At 39.9% G+C, this 25,527-nt stretch overlaps 1 protein-coding gene across 1 annotated transcript in view; it reads right to left on the bottom strand.

Moving 5' to 3' along the window:
* Positions 1–25,527, bottom strand: part of ak9 (adenylate kinase 9) — a 267,579-nt gene that overhangs the window by 74,616 nt on the left and 167,436 nt on the right. The window contains exons 21-25 of the mRNA XM_072552101.1: positions 22,147–22,283; positions 14,090–14,302; positions 10,539–10,805; positions 4,610–4,734; positions 2,944–3,163 (exon numbers count right to left, since the gene is read on the bottom strand). Coding sequence (XP_072408202.1) covers positions 2,944–3,163; positions 4,610–4,734; positions 10,539–10,805; positions 14,090–14,302; positions 22,147–22,283 — 962 coding nt within the window. The remainder of the gene's footprint in view (positions 1–2,943; positions 3,164–4,609; positions 4,735–10,538; positions 10,806–14,089; positions 14,303–22,146; positions 22,284–25,527) is intronic.

Raw genomic sequence — 25,527 nt, 5'->3', positions numbered from 1 at the left:
TTGGTAAGGCCGCACCTGGCGTACAGTTCTGGTCACCGCATTATAGGAAGGATGTGGAAGCTTTGTGAAGTGTTCAAAGGAGATTTACTAGGAGTTTGCCAGGTATGGAAGGAAGGTCTTATGAGGAAAGGCTGAGGGAACTGAGGCTGTTTTCGTTAGAGAGAAGAAGGTTGAGAGGTGACTTAATTGAGGTGCATAACATAATCAGAGGGTTAGATAGTGGACAGTGGGAGCCTTTTTCCTCGGATGGTGAAGGCTAACACAAGGGGACATAGCTTTATATTGAAGGGTGATAGATTTAGGACAGATATCAGGAGTAGTTTCTTTGTTCAGGGAGTAGTGTTTGTCTGCAACAGTAGTAGACATGCCATCATTAAGGGCATTTAAATGGGCATTAGACATAACACATGGATAATAATGGAACAGTGTAGGTCAGATGGGCATCGGATTAATTTCGCAGGTTGGCGCAACATCGAGGACCAAGGTGCCTGTGCTGTAATGTTCTACGTTCTATGTAAAAGTGGTCTCACCATTGTCCTGTAAAGCCGCAACGTATCATCCAAACCCTATGACCAATGAAGCTTGCCAAATGCCTTTTTCACCACCCTATCTACCCGCGAAACCACTTTCAAGGAACTATGCACCTGCACCTCTCGGACTCCTTGTTTGGCAACACCCCCCACGAGGCAAAAGTGAGGACTGCAGACGCTGGAAACCAGAGTTTAGACCAGAGTGGTGCTGTTAAAGCACAGCAGGTCAGGCAGCATCCAAGGAGCAGGGAAATCGACGTTTTGGGCAAAAGCCCTTCATCAAGAATAGAGGCAGGAAGCCTCCAGGATGAAGAGATAAATGGGGGAGGTGGGTTGGGGAGAAGGTAGCAAAGAGTACAATAGGTGAATGAGGGGGATGGAGGTGATAGGACAGAGGGGAGGGTGGAGCGGATAAGTGGGAAGGGAGATTGGTAGGTCATGAGGACAGTGCTGAGCTGGAAGGTTGGAACTGGAGTAAGGTGGGGGGAGGGGAAATGAGGAAACTGGTGAAGTTCACATTGATGCCCTGGGGTTGAAGTGTTTTGAGGCGCAAGATGAGGTGTCCTCCCCCGCCCATTCTGCTGAGGACATGCAAGCCCTGGGCCTCCTCCACTGCTGCACCCTCACCACCCGACTCCTGAGGGAAGAACGCTTCATCTTCCGCCTTGGAACACTTCAGCCCCAGGGCATCAATGTAGACTTCACCAGTTTCCTCATTTCCCCTCCCTCCACCTTAGCACAGTTCCAACCTTCCAGCTCAGCACCATCCTCATGACCTGTCCTACCTGCCAATCTCCCTTCCCACCTATCCGCTCCACCCCCCCCGACTATCACTTCATCCCCACCCCCATTCACCTATTGTACTCTTTGCTACCTTCCCCCACCCTCCTCTCTGACCTATCACTTCCATCCCACCCACATTCACCTATTGTACTCTTTGCTACCTTCTCCCCAGCCCCACCTCCCCCATTTATCTCTCCACCCTGGAGGCTTCCTGCCTCTATTCCTGATGAAAGGCTTTTGCTCGAAATGTCAATTTTCCTGCTCCTCGGATGCTGCCTGACCTGCTGTGCTTTTCCAGCCTCACTCTGATCTCAACACTCCCCAGGACCCTACCATTAACTGTGTGAGTCCTGCCTTAGTTTGCCTTACCAAAATGGAACACCTCACATTTATCTAAGCTAAACTCCATCTGCCACTCCTTGGCCTGAATGATCAAGGTCTCAATGTAATCTGAGATAACCTGCTTCACCTGCCCACTATACTACCTATTTTGTTGTCATCTGCAAACTTACTAATCATAATGCCTATATTCATTTCCAAATTGTTTATGTAAATGACAAAAATCAGTGGGCCCAGCACTGATCCTTGCAGCACACTTCAACTCATAGGTTTCCAATCTGAAAAACTCTCTACCACCCACTTTAAAGCCAATTTGCATCAATTGGGTAGGTCCCCCTGGATTCCATGTGATGTAATCTTACTAAGCAGTCTACACTGCAGAAGCTTGTCGAATGCCTCGCTGAAGTCGAAATAAACCACATCTACCATGCTACCTTCATCAATCTTCTTTGTTACCTCTTCAAAAGACTCAATCAGATTAATGACACACAAATTTCAATGCACAAAGCCATGTTGACTATCCCTAATCAGTCCTTGCCTTTTCAAATGCATGTAAATCCTGTAATTCAGAATCCCCTCCAACAATTTATCCACCATTGATGTGAGGCTCGTTGGTGTACAGTTCCCTGGCTTTTCCTTACTACCTTTCTGAAATAGTGGCACTACATTAGCCATCCTGTTGTCTCTTGGCACCTCAATCAATGAACAGCTGGAATAATGGCATAAAAACACATCTGGTTCACTAATGTCCCTTCAGAGAAGGAAATCTGTTGCTCATACCTGGGTCTACACGTGACTCCTGATCCACAACAATATCGTTGATTCTTAACTGCTCTTTAAAATGGTCCTAGCAAGTCAGTCAGTTCAAGTGGCAATCAGGGATGGCCTCATCCATACAAATTAATTTTAAAAATTGTATTTTCCTTAAATAAGTCCTGTTTTATAATAAATCATTAGTTCTATTGCTTGTTAAGAAGACATGGTTGATGGATTTGAAATCAAAAACTGATAAATTAACAAATATAATTAGCTATTATACTAATATCTGGGTAAAACTTGTTTTAATATATGTTGCAACTAGTGAACCAGTGTGGCCACAGAGACAGGGCACTCCTCAGCTTTGGTCATGATACTAATATAGGTCATGAGTTAAAATGACCCCTGAGTAAACCTTCTGTAAAGGTATTTAGTCCAACCTATAAAAAAAAATTAACTTAGGTCAGTGTGGTCTGATTATTTATAATTAATACATTACAAAAGTTTTTATTACAAGCAGTTCTTCTATTCATACCTTTATTTTTTTCTTTAATTCTTTTATTTTATTCTTGCGTTTGAGCTTTTGTCTGCGTTTTTCTCTCCATTTTTCAAGTTTTGAAGGAAGGATCCAATTTATCACATTACTCTCTTCAACCTTAATGAAAATGCTTGCATCTGGGAACAAACTATTTTTTATCAGGTACTGAACTTCCTCTGATGTAGTGGGAAACCCATCTAGAACAAACCCTGTAGATCTGAAAAATGCAAAGTATATCATAGACTTATATCATTACATATGCCAACACAAAGTAAGCTTGTATGTGACACCTGTGGAGTATAAAAGAGTTTCTCTATCAATTATCAACCTTTCATCTTCAAACCAGAAGTACCTTTCAGATATAACTGAAAGTGGCAAATTTGCATTGATGTAAAATGATTTTGGATAAATCACGGCACTTGCAAACTTTGGGAGTCAGTTCTTTATCACAAGTACACCAAAGCCAGGAAAGATAGACTGTATTGATAAAAGTATCTCACACCAGTTTGAATTTCATTCATTAGAGGATATTTCTCATCAAATGCAAAGCCAAATTTAAAAATCAGTTTACAATTATTTTACTATTTGTGGAAGGCTGATGCTATTGAGTTAGAAATGGAGCTGTAAATATTTATAGCAATGGTTTGATCTTCTTACTGGCCACAATGTTCCAATCCTCCTTGGATACAGGAGTGATGCTAGAGGATTGTATCATTCCAAGAATTACAACTTTGTTCAAAAGATACGCCCAGCTGCTGAAGGCTATTCAGTTTAACTTCTGTGATGAGAAGGCTTTTAGAAACAATATTCCTGGACAAAATCAATAATCACTTATGAACATCCAGATGAATTAAGAAAAGCCAAGCATGTTTAAACACATTCTGTGCATTTTTTATGAGGTAACAGAGATCATAGATGATGTTAATGTGATCAATGTGATGTTGCCATAGTCTGACCAGACCATATGGCTGCTCTCTCATTGGAGAGAGATGCCTGGCAGTGGTTTAACCTGAGGGTTGCCATACCTCAGGCCAGGGGAGAAGTTGAAAGAAGAGTCCTTCATAATAACCACTTAGCTGGTCTGGGATTCTGTTGGCATCAGTCTGCATTGAAAGTTAACCAATGGGCCTCCAGGCAGCAACAATACAACAGGCCTCCAGGCAGCACACAACAACCTGCATTCAAGCCAGGCAATAGCACCAACCCTAGCTTGAGGGTCCATTCTGATGTCCAGACCCCACTCTCCAATCTCCTGTTTCTCTTCCAGGCAGCAGCAGGAGCAACTAATTTCCTCTTCCTGTCAAGCAGGTTCTTGTCTAAACTCCCTTCTGTGTCCCAATGTAATGACTCAGGAAGCCCAACTGGAAAAGAACACCATCCACCACTGAACACTAAACAGAGCCACCCATTTTGGTGTACAAAGGCTAGTCCCAGCCTGGGGCGAACAATTCTGCAGACCCTGGGTCTGATTTATAAAGGGCTCAGGTGTTGAGTTCCAGCTGGATAGGCCATTGCCTGTTACCAAGGCCTCTACATAGGCCTTGAAAGGGTCATCATACTCTGAGGGCCTTGGTGAAGTCAATGCCATAAAATTCTTTCACAGTCACCTTTTAACTGTAGATGGGAAAGTTCCACCCTGACATCTTAAATAAGTTGAACTCACTTGAATGGTTCTTCATTCCACCACTTTGGAATAAGGTTATCAAGGATTTCTGATGGCAATTGTTCATCTTCAAGTAGGTATGCTTTCATTGCTTCTTCTTCTGCAGTATACTCCACTTCTTCTTCCTGGGTAATAATATTAAAATTACGCGAACAGTATCATGAACTAAATTACAAGTATTTATATGAGAAAACAAGAAATATGTGCAAGAATACACCATACTGCCTTTTGAGCCTACCCCACCATTCTATAGGACCATGACTGGCTTACTGTCTTTGCTTCATTTTTCTAACCACTTCCCATCTCCCTGAAATACCAAGCATCTGACCTGTTTCATTTTTAAATATAAAGCAAAGTACTGCAGTTGTTGGACATCTGAAAAAAAGCAAAATACTGGAGAACCTCAACAGATCTGGCAGCAGCTATAAAGATTGAAACAAAGCTAACATTTTAAAGCGGCACGGTGGCACAGTGGTTAGCACTGCTGCCTCACAGTGCCAGAGACCTGGGTTCAATTCCCGCATCAGGCGACTGACTGTGTGGAGTTTGCACATTCTCCCCGTGTCTGCGTGGGTTTCCTCCGGGTGCTCCGGTTTCCTCCCACAGTCCAAAGATGTGCAGGTCAGGTAAATTGGTCATGCTAAATTGCCCGTAGTGTTAGGTAAGGGGTAGATGTAGGGGTATGGGTGGGTTGCGCTTCAGCGGGGCGGTGTGGACTTGTTGGGCCGAAGGGCCTGTTTCCACACTGTAAGTAATCTAAGCTTGAATGACTCTTCTTCAGAGCTGCACAGATGTTGCCAGGTCTGCTGAGTTTTTCCAGCATTTCTATTTTTATTTCAGCTTTAAATATGTTCAACGATAGCATATTCACAATCTTCTGTGTTGGAGAATTCCAAAGATTCATAAGGTTTTTGAATGCTACTCATTGCGATTCATCTCAGGCCTAAATGATCAGAACTTTATCCTGAGACCATTCCCCTGTGACTGTGTTCTAGATTTCCCAGCCAAGGAAAACAACTTCTCAGTATCCATCACATCTTAACTTTGTACATTTCAATGAAATCACGTCTCTAAACTCCAGGTAGTATAGGTCCAACTTACTGAGCAATTTATTCATGATAGGACTATGCTCCTCTCCCTGACACCAATGTATTATGTGACAAGCAAGTATATCCTCTTTAAATATCAAGACTAAAACGATGCATAGTACTTCAGTTAAGTTGTTCACAAGGCCTGTACAAGTGTAGCTCAACTTCCTTATTGTGTAGTCAAATCCCCTTGGAGTAAAGACCAATTTGCCTTGGGTACAAGTTTACCTAATCTCCTCTGAACATCAACTTTTACCACATGCATGCTTTAAAAAATATATTCTGCTTTTCTTTTCTTACTATCAAAATGACTAATGTCACACTTATATACATCATCTTATTATTCACAATGTGGAGGAGCTAGTGTCGGACTGGGGTGGATAAAGTTAAAAATCACACAATAACAGGTTACAGTCCAACAGATTCATTTGGAAGCCTTCAAGGCATTACTCTTTCATCAGGTGTTGTGTGATTTTTAACCTTATTATTCATTCACTTAACATACATTTATCGCTTTGGTGTCCTTTTGTGTGCTACTCACAGGTTACATTCACATCCAGCTTTGAACTGCATTACCAAAGTTGGATACACGATCCTCAGTCTCTTCACCCAAGTCACTAAATTGCCAAAGTCCCAGGACTAGACCTTGCAAGATCCCACTAACCACAATTTTTCAACTAAGAAAGGCCCCATTTATCCTTACACTTTGCTTCTCGACCAGTAACCAATCCGATATCCACGCTATCATCCCCAATTCCGTGAGCAAAATATTGAGAAATAAGCCAGTCAACTGAGACAAGCAGGTCCCCCAGGAATTCAAGTTATGGCAACATATACTGTTACATGTATGCTGTAGCCTGCAGTATGGCTGGTGATGGCACAGTCTCAAATTTATTTCCATCACATGGCTAATCAGAAATCTCTTCCACTCTAACAGCCAACTATTGGCTTATCTTAAAAGGATTTTCAAGTTGATACCTCCTGTTTGGTCATGTTATGAATGAACTTTCCTTAGACATCAAGTCTAGGGAGATCAAAAATACCTACTCAAGGTACATCTACTAGTTCCCACTTATCTGCTCTACTAATCCTCAAAGACTGCATCAATTTGTCGAGCATGACTGCCTTTACAAAAAAAACCATGTTGACTTCTGTTCATGTTTTGTATAATCACATTGTTAAGATTGTTAATTTCACTACCTTTCTTGTCTTGCTTGACCCTACTCAAATTATCTCACCTAGATTGTGGACATTAAAATGCAGATTTGATGACAGCTTTGAGGAACACTTCCATTCAATCATAACCTACCATTTGAACTCTTTATTTAGGTCTGACGCTGACATTTTTGTCTGTAGCCGATTGCAATTGTCCAATGAAGCTCAGTCTGAACTTGAAGAATAGCATCTCCTTTTATGATTATGCAGTTTGTAGCTTTCTATATTCAACATTTTGTTCCATAATTTCAGACTGTAGTGCTACGTGGGAGGGTTTAAACTAGAGTGGTAGGGGCTGGGAAAGAGCAGCAGGTCAGCAAGTGGAGGGATTGAGGGAAAGGTAGATATTAAGACCAGTAAGTCAGAAAGTAAAGACAGGCAGAGACAGGTAAATGAACATGATGGTACAAATGGGCTGAAGTGTGTTTATTTCAAGGAAAACTATAGGTAAAGCAGATGAGCTTAGAGTCTGGACCCATACATGTGACTACGCTGTTGTGGCTGTTACACAGACTTGGTTGAGAGAGGCTCAGGACTGGCTGCTCAACATTCCAGGATTTCATTGTTTTAGACGAGATAGAGAGGAAGGTAGAAGTGGTGAAGGAGTTGCATTGTTAATCAAGGAGTACATCACATATGCCCTCAGGGAGGACATACTGTAGGGTCCATTCACTGAGGCACAGTATAGGTACAGGTCAAAAATAAGATGGTGCCATCACTCTGATAATATTAGACTATATGCCACCTAACAGCCACCAAGACATCGAGGAACAAATATGTAATCTGATTATGGAAAGATGTAATACCAACAAGGTTGCCATAGCGGGTGACTAACTTCCCCGATATTGACTGGGACTCCCTTACAGCAAGAGGCTTAGATGAGGCAGAATTGGTTAAGTACATCCTAGAATGTATGTGGATTGTCCAACTAGACGAGAGGCCATACTTGACCTTTTATTGGCTAATGAGCCAGGCTAGGCAACTGGCCTTTCAGTAGGAGAGCGTTTTGGTAATAGTGATCACAACTTGTTAAGTGTTAAGATAGCTTATGAATAAGAATAAGTCAGGACCTTGCGGGAAGGTATTAAATTAGGGGAGGGCAAATTACATCATTATTAGGCAGAAGCTAAGCAGTGTTAATTGGGAGAAGCTGTTTTCAGGCAAGTCCACTTTCCACTTGACCACACAAGTCGATAGGGTGGTGAAGAAGGCATAAGGCATGCTTGCCTTTATTGGTTGAGAATTGAATACAAGAGTTAGGATGCCATGTTGTAGGTTTATAAGATTTTGGTTAGGCCACACTGAAGAGTATTGCATTTAATTCTGGTCACCACTTTACAGAAAGGATGTGGTGGCTTTGGAGAATTTGCAGAAGAGGTTTATCAGGTTGCTGCCTGGATTAGAGGGTATGAGCTACAAGGAGAGGCTAGAAAAACTTAAATTTGTTTTCTCTGGATTGGCAGAGGCTGAGGGGAGATTTGATTGAAGTCTATTAAAATATGGGATGCATAGAGACGGTTGATGGTCAGAATCTTTTCCCCAGAAATTCTAGGGGGCATGCATTTAAGGTTAGAGGAGAAGTTTTGTACACAGACAGTGGTAGGGGGGACAATGGTGGAGGCAGATACAATGGAGGCACTTAAGGGACTTTGAGATAAGTATATGAATATGCAAGGAATGAAGGGCTATGGAGCAAAGGGATGAGTTTAATTTGGCGTCATTTTTGACACAACAGAATGGCCAGCAGGGTTCCTATGCTGTACTGTTCCATATTCTGATCTCTATTCTGCCATTCTGTTTTCTTATTTTTGCTTTCAGATTACTGTTACAAGGAACAATACAACGTAGGAATGGGCCCTTTGGCACCCTCACCCCCAACCTGTGCTGACACATTATGCCCTTCCATACTAAAACTGTCATCACTTACAGGATCCGTATCCTCTATTCGCTTTCTATTAATGTATTCATTCAGTTATTTCTTAAATACTGCTATTGTGTCTGCTTCCACCACCTCCTCTGGCAGCACTCACCATCCTTTGTGTGGAAAACTTGCCTCACACATCTCTTTTAAACTCTCCCCCAACCCTGGGATGGCATGGTGGCTCAGTGGTTAGCACTGCTGCCTCACAGCGCCAGGGACCCACCCTTGGGCAACTGTCTGTGTGAAGTTTGCACATTCTCCCCGTGTCTGTGTGGGTTTCCTCTGGGTGCTCTGGTTTCCTCCCACAGTCCAAAGATGTGCCGGTCAGGTGAATTGGCTATCCTAAATTGCCCACAGTGTTAGGTGCATTAGTTAGAGGGAAATGGGTCTGGGTGGGTTACTGTTCGGAGGGTCAGTGTGGACTTATTGGGCCAAAGGGCCTGTTTCCACACTGTAGGGGAATCTAATCTAATCTAATCTAAAAAAAAACCCTCATCTTGAATCTGTGTCCCTTATAAACTGACTACTCCACCCTGAGAAAAAGCTTCATATTTTCCACTCTATCCATGCTATTCACAATCTTATAAACTTCTATCAGGTTGCCCCTCAACCTCCTGAATTTCAGTGTCATTTATTTCTAGACTCATTATTGGTTAACTTTATTTGACCTATTACTATTCACCTTGGCTTTGCCCCACAAATTCTGTCATTTAATGTTTCCCGACTTCTGTTTTATCTTCTCGTGTTGTTGTTTTTTCTAATATTTTATCTACTAATAATCTACTTATAATACTTATAAGTTTTCACCATTTGTAAATTTTCTAAATTCTGATGAAAGGTGACAATCTGAAACATTAACTTAGTTTCTCTCTCCACAGATGCTGCTAAACCCACTGAGTGTTTCAAAATTTTCTCTATATTTCATATTTGCAGCAGGTGCAGTATTTTGCTTTTAGAAAATCTAACCACTTTCAACTGCATTCAATTGCTGAATACTCGACCACCATTAACATTCTTGAGATTTACCATTGACAAGAAACTTAACTGGACCAGCCATATCAATATGTGACTACAAGAACAAGTCAGAGGCTTGGAATTCTGTGATAAAGATTTGATATCCTAAAGAATATCCTGAAATCTTAGAATATATTTTCTGAAGACTGAACACCATCTGTAAGGCACAAATCAGGGGTGTTCAAGCATTCAAGAAGTTCAACATATCAAGGCAAAGCAGCACACTTGGTTGACACTTGCTCAAGCACTCAGGCACCGTGGTTGAGCAATAAATGGCTTTCCAGCAAGGGTCATGTCCCATGAACAGACTAGCATTTGTTTCTATTTTTCAGACTTCCATTAGCCATTAAGCCTACATATTCACATCTGAGCAAAATAGTGTTGTGATCTCATGCTTATGCATAGGCATACTACTGGAAATTCTTAGACAGAAATCCCTGGTGGAAACTGTAGCTGACTTCGACTGTCTTGAGTCAACTGGTACTGAGGCCAAAGGTTGCTCTCCAACTGAGGTTTCCTAACTCAGTGCAGATAAGAAGTCGATTTTCCAATGTTCTTTGCTAGGTAGTTTAGTGGTAGGTTGAGTGGTTCCTCTTTGTATGAGGTCATCCGAGAACATTAGAATATATTTTTAAATTAATGTGAATTGGCATTTTAATATTTATTTCTATGGAAAATTATTGAGTTGTACCTCTGGTTTTTCATTTTCAATCTCAATATTTTCAGCTGGTTCACCCTTTTCAAGTGCTGCAATTGTTGCTATTTCAACTAGTTCTTCTTCTGTTGGTTCATCATCATATTCAGGCCCAACCTTTTTCTTAGTTTTAGGGAAAAGTAGCTCCTGAAGACATTCAACGAACTGAATGTGAAAGATGTTGAATTTGTTTGCCAACCATCTGCTATTGATTGTTTTACCCGATCCTTTGGCCCCAAACACGAATAATCTCAGTGGAGGTGGCTGTTTAAATATAAAAGACATATTTTCATGGGTATAACAGTGATTCTTTATTAACGTATTCTTTTCATATACAAACATTGTGGCTTGCATCTTGTTAATCATAGCATTAAACAGAACAATAATAGAGAGGTGGTAATATTGTGATAATGTCATGGGACTAGCAATCCAGAAGTCCAATCTAATGATCTGAGGACATGGATTTGAATCCCACAGTTCAAGTGAAAAGTTTGAATTCAATATATATAGAGTTAGCATAATGGTAACCATTGGCAACTTTTGTAAATCTCATCTGGTTATGGGGATCCTAGCATCTTTATTAATTATTGCTGCCTAAATGTTCCAGTGGTTGAGAGTCCTTTCAGTTACTTACGTTTTACTGCAGCCAGTTGCTGCTGTGAAACTGGAAGATGATTGGTCCACCAGCTTTGAGAGTGTCAGCACCTGCTCGTAAATGCACGTGTAATGTGTTTCTATGTTGGTGTTCAGATCAAAAACACAAGTGACTGTTGCCCCTCCAGCAGCAGGTTTGAAACAGTCCTGGTTCTTGTTCCCTCAAAATAGAATATCAGCACTCTAAATCAGTAGCTAATTTGCAAGTATCATATGATGCCTTTAAATATAGCATAAATCAACATGTGAAGCCTAGATCCCCAATTTCAATACATTACCCTCCCTTTCCACTTAGAATGCTGATAGTATACACTAATGCTACAAATACAAGTCAAAATTTGAGTGATGCATTTCCCAGCAGAAATGTTTGGCTGCAACCTGCCTACCATATTAGAACTTAGTGGGTCAATTAGCATTCCGAAAATGGGCACCATTCCTATTTATAAGCCACAACATTCAAAGCATCCTTGACGAAGATTAAAGTTTTTATTTGATTTGCTTTATTTATTTGATTTGATTTAATGTCACATGTATTTTGTTTTACAGTGAAAAGTGTTGTACAGTGTCGCCACTCTCTGAAGGCAAAAAACAAAGAAATAAAGAAGTGTTCGACTTTACAGTCCATCATGTTATGTGCTCTGCCATGGGCCATGGGCCTGGTAGCCAGAAATTCACCAAGTTTTCTTAAAAACCTTCAGATCTGTGACTATTATCATCTATAAGGATAAGGCCACTCGATTTACCTGCTCACCATCACCTCCAGGATTCCACTTAAATTGCACATAATCCCCAAGACATGAATCTTTGCTCCATCAGTATTATCACATAAGAATCATGACACATGCTACTGAATTGCACTGGGGAGTACCTTCAACAGTTTAAGAAGGCAACAAAAGATAATCAATAAATGCTGACCTTGATAGTAATGTCTATTTCTCAAGAACTAATTAAAAATAAAGAATATTATTCAATGGAAAACCACCACATCTGTGGGTATACACTTATAATGAACATCGTTTCAAGACCACAAGTTATTGAAACTAGACCAATGTAATCCCATATAAAGTCTAGATTAAGTGACATGTACACAAACACTTTCAATTACTATGAACTGTATTGGTTAATTTTCCTACAGCTCATGGCATTTCTCTTTCAACAATTATCAGGGAGAAACAGTGAAAATTAGAGAAAGGCAGTTGATAAAGATTAGGGGCCTCAAATGCATGATGTTAAATTGGTAGTGAGAACATCCTCACAGTTTGTTTTGTTTATTTTATTAGAGTCATAGAGTCATATAGATGTACAGCATGGAAACAGACCCTTCGGTCCAACCTGTCCATGCCAACCAGATATCCCAACCCAATCTAGTCCCACCTGCCAGCACCCGGCCCATATCCCTCCAAACCCTTCCTATTCATATACCTATCCAAATGCCTCTTAAATGTTGCAATTGTACCAGCCTCCACCACGTCCTCTGGCAGCTCATTCCATACACGTATCACCCTCTGCGTGAAAAAGGTGCCCCTTAGGTCTCTTTTATAACTTTCCTCTCACCCTAAACCTATGCCCTCTAGTTCTGGACTCCCTGACCCCAGGGAAAAGACTTTGTCTATTTATTTATCTTATCCATGCCCCTCATAATTTTGTAACCTCTATAAGGTCACCCCTCAGCCTCCGACGCTCCAGGGAAAACATCCCCAGCCTGTTCAGCCTCTCCCTGTAGCTCAGATCCTCCAACTATGGCAACGTCCTTGTAAATCTATTCTGAACCCTTTCAAGTTTCACAACATCTTTCCGATAGGAAGAAGACCAGAATTGCATGCAATATTCCAACAGTGGCCTAACCAATGTCCTGTACAGCCGCAACATGACCTCCCAACTCCTGGTACTCAATACTCTGACCAATAAAGGAGAGCAAACCAAACGCCTTCTTCACTATCCTATCAACCTGCGACTCTACTTTTAAGGAGCTATGAACCTGCACTCCAAGGTCTCTTTGTTCAGCAACACTCCCGAGGACCTTACCATTAAGTGTATGAGTCCTGATAAGATTTGCTTTCCCAAAATGCAGCACCTTGCATTTATCTGAATTAAACTCCATCTGCCACTTCGCAGCCCATTGGCCCATCTGGTCCAGATCCTGTTGTAATCAGAGGTAACCCTCTTCACTGTCCACTACACCTCTAATTTTGGTGTCATCTGCAAACTTACTAACTGTACCTCTTATGCTTGCATCAAATCATTTATGTAAATGACAAAAAGTAGAGGGCCCAGCACCAATCCTTGTGGCACTCCACTCGTCACAGGCCTCCAGTCTGAAAAACAACCCTCCACCACCACCCTCTGTCTTCTACCGTTGAGCCAGTTCTGTATCCAAATGGCTAGTTCTCCCTGTATTCCATGAGATCTAACCTTGCTAATCAGTTTCCCATGGGGAACCTTGTTGAACGTCTTACTGAAGTCCATATAGATCACATCTACTGCTCTGCCCTCATCAATCTTCTTTGATACTTCTTCAAAAAACTCAATCAAGTTTGTGAGACATGATTTCACACGCACAAAGCCATGTTGACTACCCCGAATCAGTCCTTGCCTTTCCAAATACATGTACATCCTGTCCCTCAGGATTCCCTCCAACAACTTACCCACCACTGAGGTCAGGCTCACCGGTCTATAGTTCCCGAGCTTGTCTTATGGCTCTTCTTAAAATTAATTAATTGGTAGATTAAAGAGAATTAAAATTAATACAATGACAAAAGTTATTGCTAAAACTAAAGGTTGTCATTTTTATAAATATATACAAAATAGGCTGGCTGAGTGAAAAATAAAATTTAATTCATGCATTTCAACAATAGAAATGTTCTACTTCTGGAAACAGAATCAAAGATCATTACCTTTAGAGGTTCATTTGCATTTATATATTCTTCTGGATTCTTTAAAAACTCATCTCTAGCAGTTGGATGAAAAAAATAATAATATTTTTCTCGATATTTAGCACCACAATCTTGATCACCTGGATAAAGGACTGTTTTTTCTTTTAAGGCCACGGGACAATAATGTTTACTTTCACCCATCTGTCTGTTCTTTCGTTGGGCCAAATCTTCATTCTGGAAGAAAATTGAAATGATGTTTAAGTTTTGTACCACTTATACAACAACCAAATGATAATGATTTCACTATTTATAATTTACCAATATTTGTTCAATAATAAGTGATCAGAATGTTTTATTAATATTTTAATAGTACATTTCTTTATGTCCTCCTCTAAATTAAGTAGGGCATTTTGTACAATTTGGAAAGATCATAATGCCATCAGGAACTGATCTACAAATTTAAATAGGGATCTGGTGCTTTCCTGCAGACCAGAAGGCAAAGAGTGTGTGCGTACGTGCATGTGCGTGTGCACGCACGTACGTGCGCATGTGTGTTTGGTTTTGTTGAATACACAATATGGTATTTATTGATTAACTACAAGTATTCAGACATTACATGAATATGACCTGCATTAATATGGAGAAAGTTAGGAGTATACCAGCCTCAGGTCTGTGTCCTGTAGTTCTGCTTGTCCTTTGAAATAACTGTGATATCATCACAGTGGGTAGTGCTGACTGCAGTTTATCAAATATTGATCCTTTCACACTCATATAACATATTACCCCACAATTCTCTTGTCTTCAAAGTTATAATGTTGTACATTTACTTATATGTTTACAGTTACCACTACCCAACCTCCCCCCAAGGTCTTCAACTTTGCAAATTCAGATGATCCAGAAGTTCCATCATTCTTCCCAAACATATTCTATTTGGACCCGGAAAGAATCACAGATTCACATTATGATGAGTTAAAGGTAGTTTACTTGGACTGTCCTCCTGATTGTCTGAGGTCTGTAGTTTTATTCTAAACCAGAGGGTTTTTGACTTCTTGCATTTCTTTTGCAGATAAATTTCTGTTCTTTATGATGGCAAGGTCCTTGCTAAAGTAGTTATACATTCCTTTTAGGCAAAAGAACTCATCAAGAAAATTGACCCATTATGGTTTAAAATGCAAATTAAGGATTGCATAAGATTCAAAGAGGATTCATATAAGGTCACTAGAAAAAGTAGCAAAATCACAGACTGAAAGCAGTTCAGAATTCATTAAAGGAGAACCAAGAGATTGACTAAGAGTGGAAAAATAAAGCATGTCCTACCATAGCAATTTCATACATTACTTGCAATATCTTCTTACAATATTTGGGCAGTACCAATGCTTAAGAACACCTATCCATTCCTTATTTGCAGGTCTACGGGGGTGTCGCCATTTCCTCATCAGAACTTTGTTTCAATATAATAACACTCCAGAACCCCTTCAGATTCAGCCTCAGCTTCAGTGTGAGCTTCCTGTGCTACATTATTCAATCCTGGATTTGCTCTCTGAAGACTTGCTAAATACTTCCTTTGAATTAATCACTTATTTATGGCAAGTTTCAGCTACTCTATTATCCATTTATATATTACCTTGACTACTGATGATGGACTTGGTTTAACCATTGCTCTTATGACTATACATGATGGAAATGTACCTGGAACTTGGTCCTGTAACTGTTCCACCTCTTTCACCTCAAATTGGCTTCCTATGATTATAGGCAAAGCTAGCAAAAGCTAGCTTTACAGGCAAAGTCAGCTTTACTTCAGCCAAATTATTACCTTGAAGTAAGCCAACTCAAATTATGGCTAATTTCTTAACAATTCCTTCTACCATTGTTCTGGACAACAAGTCACATTCTAATTTTATTTTATGCAATCAAAGGGGGATATATTCCTCATTTATAGTATGTACTATCACTTTTGATTTCATTTCAATCTCTGGATGGAAAGCTGGAGTAACGTAGTGAAAGAGTCTAAGTGGCGACTATATCTCTTAATATAATCATGTGTTTAGCAATGTATTTGAAGAAAAAGGGATTATCTTTCTATTGACAGAAATTCTGCATGCCTCTCATCTACTCTATTCACCTCTCAGTTTTTACCTCCAGTTTCCTGGTTGTAGTCAAAGCAAAACAAAAAATGTTTCCATATCATTTTTGTTTTGAGTTCCATTTTCAAATTCACAGTTACAAACCTCAATAAGTCCATGCACTTCACTTGCAACTCCAAGCATTCTGAATAAAAGCAATAGCTACTTGCTTTCCATAAATTCTCCCATTCTCTATCCTCAATTCTACAGGAGTAATGGAAAAAAAGTTTAATTTTATGGATCAGCTCATAATCATCAGACATTACTGCTGTCTATCAGTTGCAACCTTCAAGTCTTTAACCTGAGTTCTTATTCCAAAATGTTGTGAGTTTTAACTTTCTTGAAAAAATAATCTCTGTGATAACTTTGTACATGGTTTAAACTCCAACACCTCGCACCAATCTGTCAAAATTACTTGGCTTAAATTTTCAACTTTACATAAAGTTGCTAGAAAAAGTAGCAGACTGGAAGCAGTTTAGAAATCAGCAAAGGAGTCCTGGGAAGTTGATTCAGAGGGGAAATATAGAGTATGAGAATAAATATGCATGAAACATTAAAAAGTGGTATTTAAGAACAATAAGCATGTAAAAAGTAAAAGATTAGCAGACAAATGGAGACTCCTTACAGTCTGAAACATATTCCTACATGTTCTACTTTACAAATTTTACGTGCTGCGAACAATATCTCGTTATAATACCTGGGCGACACCACTATATAAGAACTACCATCTATTCCCTGTCCATAGGTAAGTATGTGAGGGTGTTTCACATACTCATCAGACCTTTGTTTCTTGTATAATAATACTCTGAATCTCCTTCAGCCTTAGATTCAATGTGAGCCACTTCTGCTAACTTACTTAACTTTGGATCTGCTCTCTGAGCCTCAATTAATGAAGACTTGCCAAATACTTACTTTGAATGAACATCTTCATTGAGTTCTAGTTTACCTTATACAATCAAACTGGAATATATGCCTCACATCCTTTTAATTTCCTTTCAGCATCTGGATGTAAGTTTGTCCAGATTCTTTCTTAAATAACAAACTTTTGCCTCTATACTTCAGGAACTAACACGTGTGAACCCAGAATAGCCTGTTCTAATGTCATTATCCTTGGAAACCTTCTCGGATATTGAAGCATATTTGTCAATTTATTTTCCATGAGCAGTGTCCAATTTTCCATCAGCCACTTCATCTAGTTTCCTATATTCTGAGCCTGTGCCCTTGGGTCTTAATCGCTCCTACTAGTGGAACATTTTCTCCACATCTATTTCACCCTAAAAGGAACAACCTGAATGGAACATGATGGGTCTGAACTCTCCATTTCCTTTCTGAACACCCCTCAACTGTTATCTTGTATATTTTCCTACAAGCAGTTATTCCCAGTCTAATTTGGCTAGATCCTTTCTCTGTTTTGGCTCCTTTACTATATCACACTATGTTGAAAATGTGTTGCTGGAAAAGCGCAGCAGGTCAGGCAGCATCCAAGGAGCCAGAGAATCGACGTTTCGGGCATAAGCCCTTCTTCAGGAATGAGGAAAGTGTGTCCAGCAGGCTAAGATAAAAGATAGGGAGGAGGGACTTGGGGGAGGGGTGTTGGAAATGCGATAGGTGGAAGGAGGTGATAGGCCAGAGTGGGGTGGGGGCAGAGAGGTCAGGAAGAAGATTGCAGGTTAGGAAGGCGGTGCTGAGTTCGAGGGATTTGACTGAGTCAAGGAGGGGGGAGGGGAAATGAGGAAACTGGAGAAATCTGAGTTCATCCCTTGTGGTTGGAGGGTTCCTAGGCGGAAGATGAGGCGCTCTTCCTCCAACCATCGTGTTATATCACACGATGTTCCTATTGTACTAACATTCTGTCTCCCATCCCCCTCCCAAACTAGTTTAAATTGTAATCAAACTGTTTTAACCCCTGGAGAGAAAGAAACATGTATTGCTAACTTATAATTCTAGAACTTAAATTCTGACAACCTTTTTTTAAAATTCCCATACTCATAAATATTCACTCAAACAATCAAGACAAAGCACAAAAATTATGGATGGGATGGCACAAAAAGGTCAGTAAAGCACAGTCCTGGCAAGAGTCTGTACTACAGATGTTAATGAGTTATTTTCTTTTGGATCCTTTTGAACCCTATTCATGGTTAAGATTTTCTCTTTCACTGTCTCCGAAGGTATTTTATCGCTTTTCTTTCCAACAAGGGAATTCACAGAGAAAGCTGTTTACAGGATAATTAGGAGTGAGAATAGGTGCCAGGAAATCTTTTGATATTTCTTGACAGGAGAGAGAAACTTTGGAGTTTTTCTCCTTCACAGGCTGGACGTTTTTGCTATATTGATCAAACACAAAGTGGTTCCACTTGCCCAGGAACCAGTCAAGAGGTTGTTATTATGCTGAGCATGCAACTAATCCCCAATGAAAAACCAATCAAAAGATGAGTGAAATTGCTCAGATACACACCTCGGAGCAAACACGTGGTGCATTGTCACCCAATGCTTGAAAAAGGCAACATTGTAATACAAGTCACTCACTTTTAAAACTGCAACATCTCCTTCCACAGCTTCCTTAGTTAAAATCAATACTTTGCCTGGTTTTTTGTCCACAGTCGAAAAAGTAAAAGTGGTGTTTCAAGTGGATGATCGGCCATGAAGAAATTGAATAATGGAGCAGGCTTGACAGGCTGAAGGCTGACAGGTTAAGCCCCACTCCCTGCAACTGGATCCTCAGTTTCCTGACCCAGGCCACAATCAGTGAAGACTTGGGACAATATTGCATCGTCACTAACACTCAACACTGGAGACCCCTCCAGGTTCGTACTCAGACCTCTACTGTACTCAGTGTATACCCATGATTGCGTCACCAAATACCAGACTAAAGCCATTTACAGGTTTGCTGATGACAGCACCATAGTCAGTCGAATCTCAGATGGCGATGAAACAGACTATAGACGGGAGGTGGAAGATCTGGAAAAATGGTGCACTGAGAACAACCTAGCTCTCAATGCTGGCAAAACCAAGGAACTCATTATTGACTTTTGGTGGGATGATACTCATGTCCCCCCTACACATTAACAGCACAGAGGTGGAACGAGTGGAGAGTGTCAAGCTCCTGGAAGTGGTCATCAACAACAAGTTTTCTTGGTCACTTCATGTGGACGCACAGGTTACAAAGGTCCAACAATGTCTCTTGTTCCTCAGGCAGCTGAGAAAATTTGGCACGACAGTGAATATCCTTGCCAATTTTTATAGGTGTGCCATCGAGAGCATTCTGTCACTGGTATGGCAACTGTACCATTCAAGATCGGAGATGGTTACAGAGAGTGGTGAACTCTGCCCAGACAATCACAAAGGCCAACCTCCCATCTATAGAATCCATCTCCCAGGCCCGCTGTCAAAGAAAGGCCACTAGCATTCTCAAAGATCCATCCCACCCTGACAATGCTTTTTTACAACTTCTACCATCAGGGAGAAGGTACAGAAGCCTGAACATATGCACCAGCTGGTTTCGAAACAGTTTCTAACCTACAGTTGTTAGAATATTGATAGGACTCACAAACTCATAACATTCGCCTGTACCTGTGTTTTTGTTTTGCTGCTATTTACCTATTATTTACTTATCTATGCTATTTAACTACGTGGTCTGACTGTATTGTTCGCAAGACAAAGCTTTTCACTGTGCCCCGGTATACATGACAATCAATTCAAATCAAATCAATTCAATTCAGTTCAGTTCAGTTCAAATCAATTCAATTCAAATCAAATCAAATCAATTCAAATCAAATCAATTCAATTCAGTTCAAATCAATTCGCATCAATTCAAATCAATGGTCCACTCCTGTTTCTGTGTTCCAATAATCCTTTATACCCACAATTGCTTCACAAGCAGAACTGATTTGCAATTGATAAAAGTGCAATGAACATAATGTGATTTACAAGTGAAAAATATTCTTTGTATTAATTCTTGCCTGCCATAAAGTCTATTAAATGTTACATCAAACAAATAGTTGCTGCATTTTTTTAGGTAAAGAACATTAATGGTTAAAGGGGGTCCTGTAGATGTGGTATATCTGGACTTCCAAAAGGCATTTGATAAGGTGATGGACAAAAGGTGAATATGCAGAGTAAGGTCACGCAAGGCTGCTTGGATTAGCTTAGATTGGAGAACGAATAGAAAGCAAAGAGTTAGGTTAAATGACTCTTTTTCTGGTTGACAACATGTGATTAGTAGGATTCCACAGAGTTCAGTCCTTGGGCTCCAACTATTGACAATCTATATTAATGACTTGAATGAAGGGATAGAATGTAAAATAGCAAAATTTGCAAATTGCACTAAAATAAGTGGGAACGTAAGGTGTAATGAAGAAATAGAAATTTGCATGGATAGGTTAAGGTTAGGTTTGGTGAAATGCCAAAATTTAGCAGATGAAATGTAACATGGATAAGTGTGAGGTTATCCATTTTGGTCAAAAGAATAAAAAGACATCTTATTATTTGAAGGGAGAAAAACTACGAAATGTTTTGGTGCAGATAGATCTGAGTATGCTTGTGAACGAAAACTAGTCATAGAGTCATACAGCACAGAAACAGACCCTTTGGTCCAACATATGCCAAACATAATCCCTAACTAAACTAGTCCCATCTGCCTGCTCCTGGCCCATACCCTTCCAAACCTTTCCTATTCATGTCTCTATCCAAATGTCTTTTAAATGCTGGAATTGTACCTGCATCCACTTTCTCAGGAAGCTTAGTTAAAAAAAATTACCTCACATGTCTTTTTCAAATCTTTCTCTTCTCACCTTAAAAGTGTGCAGCCTAGTCTTGAAATCCCCCATCCTAGAGAAAAGACAACTACCATTAACTCTATCTATATCCCTCATTATTTTATAAACTTCTATCAGATGGCTCTGAACCTCTTACACTCCAGTGAAAAAAGTCCCAGCCCAGATAACCTTTCTTTATAACTCATGCAGATCCAGCAAGAAATAGGGAGGACAAAGAGAATTTTGACATTTATTGACAATTGGTAATATTATTTGGCAATAAGGAATGGAGTATAAAAGTAGGGAAGTGTTGTTGCAATTGTACATTGCATTGGTGAGACTGCATCTGGAGTACTATACAGTTTTGGTCCCCTTACCTGAGCAAAGGTGTAATTGCATTGGAGGCAGTTCAGAGGAGGGTTCACTAGATTAATTCCAGAGGTGAAAAGTCTGTTTATTAGGAGAGATGGAGCAGTTCCGGCCTAAATTTGCTAGAATTGAGAAGGATGAGAGGAGACCTAATTGAAGTATATAAGATGCTAAAGATCATTTCTCTAGTGGGGTGAGAGGTCATAGATTTAGGCTAAGGGGTGGCAAACCTAAAACAGATATGAGGAGGAAATGCAAAGCATCATGCATCTGTGGAATTCACTACCCCAGAGTGCAGTGGAAGCTGGGAATCTGAGTAAATTGAAGGAGGAGATAATCAGACTTTTAATTAGTTGAAGTGTTATGGGGCCTGGACATGAAAGTGGAATTGACGCAGAGATAACATCAGCCATAATCGTATTAAATGGTGGAGCAGGCTGGAGGGGCAGAATTGCTGATCCCTGCTCCTAATTCTTATCGTCATGCTCCTCCCACAACAATAACTCAACAAAAAAAAATGAAAAAACAAACATTTATTTCATGTTGGTTCACTAAGTGCACAAGCTAGGCTTATTGCTGGATTTGATCAGGAATCAATGAAAATTTTTATTGAAAACAATCTGTTGCTCTTATAATTTCAAACAAGTTTTCTGACTGCTGTATTAATCTTTGCTGTTCATCAAGGCATTAAAGTTATAGTTCATTGATGTAAATTTGTATGCAGTTTTTAAAGTGGCAAAATATATGTTTTTTGCATTAAGTTACATAATGAAAAATGTGAAAATTTTAGGAGTAATATCAAAATGAATAACCAATTTTAGAATACACTTACTTCTTCTTCCTCTTCCTCATTTTCCTCCTCTTCTTCTTCAGCTTCCTCTTCTGCTTCTTCTGCGAATACTTCAGCATCTTCTTCTTCTTCATCAAGGTCTGCACCAGATAATTCCCAGCCATAGTACTTGAAAGGTTCTGTAACAGTTTGCAATCAATTTGAATTTAAAATTAAAAATGTTTGTTTGAAATACCTTTACCTCATGTGCAAAAACCATTGGACGTTTCAAAATTTACCTGCAAGTTCTGTTTTATGATGTTACTCTGAGTAACAATAGAACTGAGTATGAACAATGGTCCTGAAGCAGAACTTTCTGCAGTAGTTTTTCTGAAATAAGTGAAAGAACTCAAAAGGCTTTTGACTGAGGTTTCTCATCAAGAGCATCAATTGTTCTCACAAATCTCAGAGATGACAGGGGTAGTGGCAGAATGGAGAATGTTGAATTTCACTCTTGACTTGTGCCTTATGTCTATAACGGAGTGACTACTTAGGTGACAGTTTTGTCGTTGTGAGGGATTGAGCAGTTAAGTAAGATTTTTGTTTACATAGGAAGTTATTTTAAGGTATTTCTATATTTTGATTTTTTTGTATCAATGAGTGTTTCTTTTCAAGAGTGTCATCATCAATTGAAATTTTCATGGATGTAAATATGCCTCCTGAGGTATGCCCAAGATGGATAAATGAGTTGACAATGAATTAGCATTGGGACTATGAAGGGCAATTTGAATAATTGGGGGTACAGGGAGCATGAAGGGATGGGTAGATAGGCATAGATGGCAAGGTCCCATTGTATTCTGGGATAACCTTCTTCACTGTCCACAACAACACCAATTTTGGTGTTATCTACAAACTTACTAACAATACCTCCTATGTTCACATCCAAGTCCTTTATATAAATGATGAAAAGCAGTGGACCCATTCACTGATCCTTGCAGCACACTACTTGTCATAGGCGTCCAGTCCAAAAACAACCCTCTATCACTATCTTCTGTCTCTTGCTTTCAAGCCAATTTTGTATCCAATTGGCTAACTTTCCAGGATCCCATGCGATCTAACATTACTAACCAGTTTACCATGCTGAACCTTGTTTAATGTCTTCCTGAAGTCCACACATATCATCTACCACTCTGCCTTCATCAAACTTCCTTGTCACCTCTTCAAAAAACTCAATCAAGTTCATGAGGCATGCTTTTTCATGCATAAGGCTATGCTGATTATTCCTAATCAGTCCTTGCCTTTCCAAATGCATCTAAATCCTGTCTCTCAAAATTGACTTCCACAATTCACCCATACCCTGGTTTTTCCTTACAGCTTTTCTTACATAACGACACCACATTAACTAACCTCCAGTCTTTCGGCTCCTGACTCATGGCTATCAATGATACAAATACTTCATCAAGGGCCCAGTAATCTCTTCCCTAACTTCCCACTAACTTCTGGGAAACACCTGATCAAGTCCAAGGGATTTATCTACCTTGATGCGTTTGAGACCTTCAGTACTCTTTGGCAATATGAACTCTTTTGAAGACATATTTATTTCCCCATGTTCCCTGGTTTCCAAGTCTTTCTACACCATAAATACTGATGCAAAATATTTATTATCTCACCCATCTCCTGCAATTCCACACAGAAACAGCCATACTGACCTTTAAAGGGGTCTAATCTTTCACTAGTTACTCTGTTGCCTTTAATGTATTTATAGAATCCCTTTGCATTCTCCTTAACTTCATCTGCCAAAACTATCTTATGACCTCTTTTCGCCCTCTTGATTTCCCTTTTAAGGATATTCTTACTTCTCTTATACTCTTCCAGGGATTCGCTTGATCTCAGCAGTCATTACCTGAAATATGCTTTCTCCTTTTTCTTGACCAGAGCCTCAATTTCTCAATTCATCTAGCATTCACTACACCTACTAGCCTTGCCTTTCACACTAATGGGAACACTTGTCTCTGAACTCTCATTATCTATTGATTAAACTTAAAATATAAACCATAAGTATTAAATTAACCTGGAGCAGTGTTTTGTAGAGGACTAAGACAGTGCTATTTTCTGGGTCTGTAGATTGAAAGAAACAAAAATGGCCTTTAATAGAGTGTGCAGAATATTCTCAACAGGGAGAGGGGCCAGCAGGAGGTCATTTTACACATTGGAACCAACGACATAGGAAGGGAATGGGTTGAGACTCTGAAGGGAAATTACAGAGAGTTAGGCGGGAATTTAAAAAGGAGGTCCTCGAGAGCAGTAACATCTGGATCATCCTGGTGCTACGAGCTAGTTAGGGCAGGAATAAGAGGATAGAGCAGATGAATGCATGACTGAGGAGTTAGTGTATGGGAGAAATATTCACATTTTTGGATCATTGAAAGCTGTTTTGGGTAGAAGTGACCTGTACAAGAAAGACGGATTGTACCTAAATTGGAAGGGGACTAATATACTGGCAGTGAGATTTGCTAAGCTGCTCAGGAGGATTTAAACTAGTAAGGTGAGGGGGGGGGGGGGGTGGTGGGGAGGGTGGGGGTGAGACCCAGAGAGATAGTGAGGAAAGATTTCAATCTGAGATTGGTACAGTTGAGAACAAAGGTGAGTCAAACAGTCAGGGCAGGCGGGGACAAGCAGAGAACAATGTAGGACTAATAAATTAAACTGCATTTATTTCAATGCAAGAGGCCTAACAGGGAAGGCAGATAAAATCAGGGCATGGTTAGGAACATGGGACTGGGATATCATAGCAACTATAGAAACAACGAATCAGGGATGGACAGGGCTAGCAACTTAATGTTCCAAGACACAAATACTACAGAAAGGACAGAAAGAGAGGCAAGAGAGGAGTGGAGTAGCATTTTTGATAAGGGATAGCATTACAGCTGTACTTAGGGAGGATATTCCCGGAAATACATCCAAGGAAGTTATTTGGGTGAAACTGAGAAATAAGAAAGGGATGATCACCTTATTGGGATTGTATTATAGACTCCCTAACAGTCAGAGGAAAATTGAGAAAAAAAAGGAGATCTCAGTTATCTGTAAAAATAATAGGGTGGTTATGGTAGGAGATTTTTACTTTCCAAACATAGACTGGGACTGTCATAATGTTAAAGGTTTAGATGGAGAGGAATTTGTTAAGTGTGTACAAGAAAGTTTTCTGATTCAGTATGTGTATGTACCTACTAGAGAAGGTGCAAAACTTGACCTACTCTAGGGAAATAAGGCAGGGCAGGTGACTGAGGTGTCAGTGGGGGAGCACTTTGGGGCCAGTGACCATAATTCTATTAGTTTTAAAATAGTGATGGAAAAGGATAGACCTGATCTAAAAGTTGAAGTTCTAAATTGGAGGAAGGCTAATTTTGACGGTATTAGGCAAGAACTTTCAAAAGCTGATTGGGT

The sequence above is a fragment of the Chiloscyllium punctatum genome, chromosome 3 (genome assembly GCF_047496795.1).
Source record: "Chiloscyllium punctatum isolate Juve2018m chromosome 3, sChiPun1.3, whole genome shotgun sequence".
In the NCBI taxonomy this organism is placed as follows: domain Eukaryota; kingdom Metazoa; phylum Chordata; class Chondrichthyes; order Orectolobiformes; family Hemiscylliidae; genus Chiloscyllium; species Chiloscyllium punctatum.
Note: the sequence above shows the minus strand (reverse complement) of the source record. Positions and strands in the feature narration are given on the sequence as shown.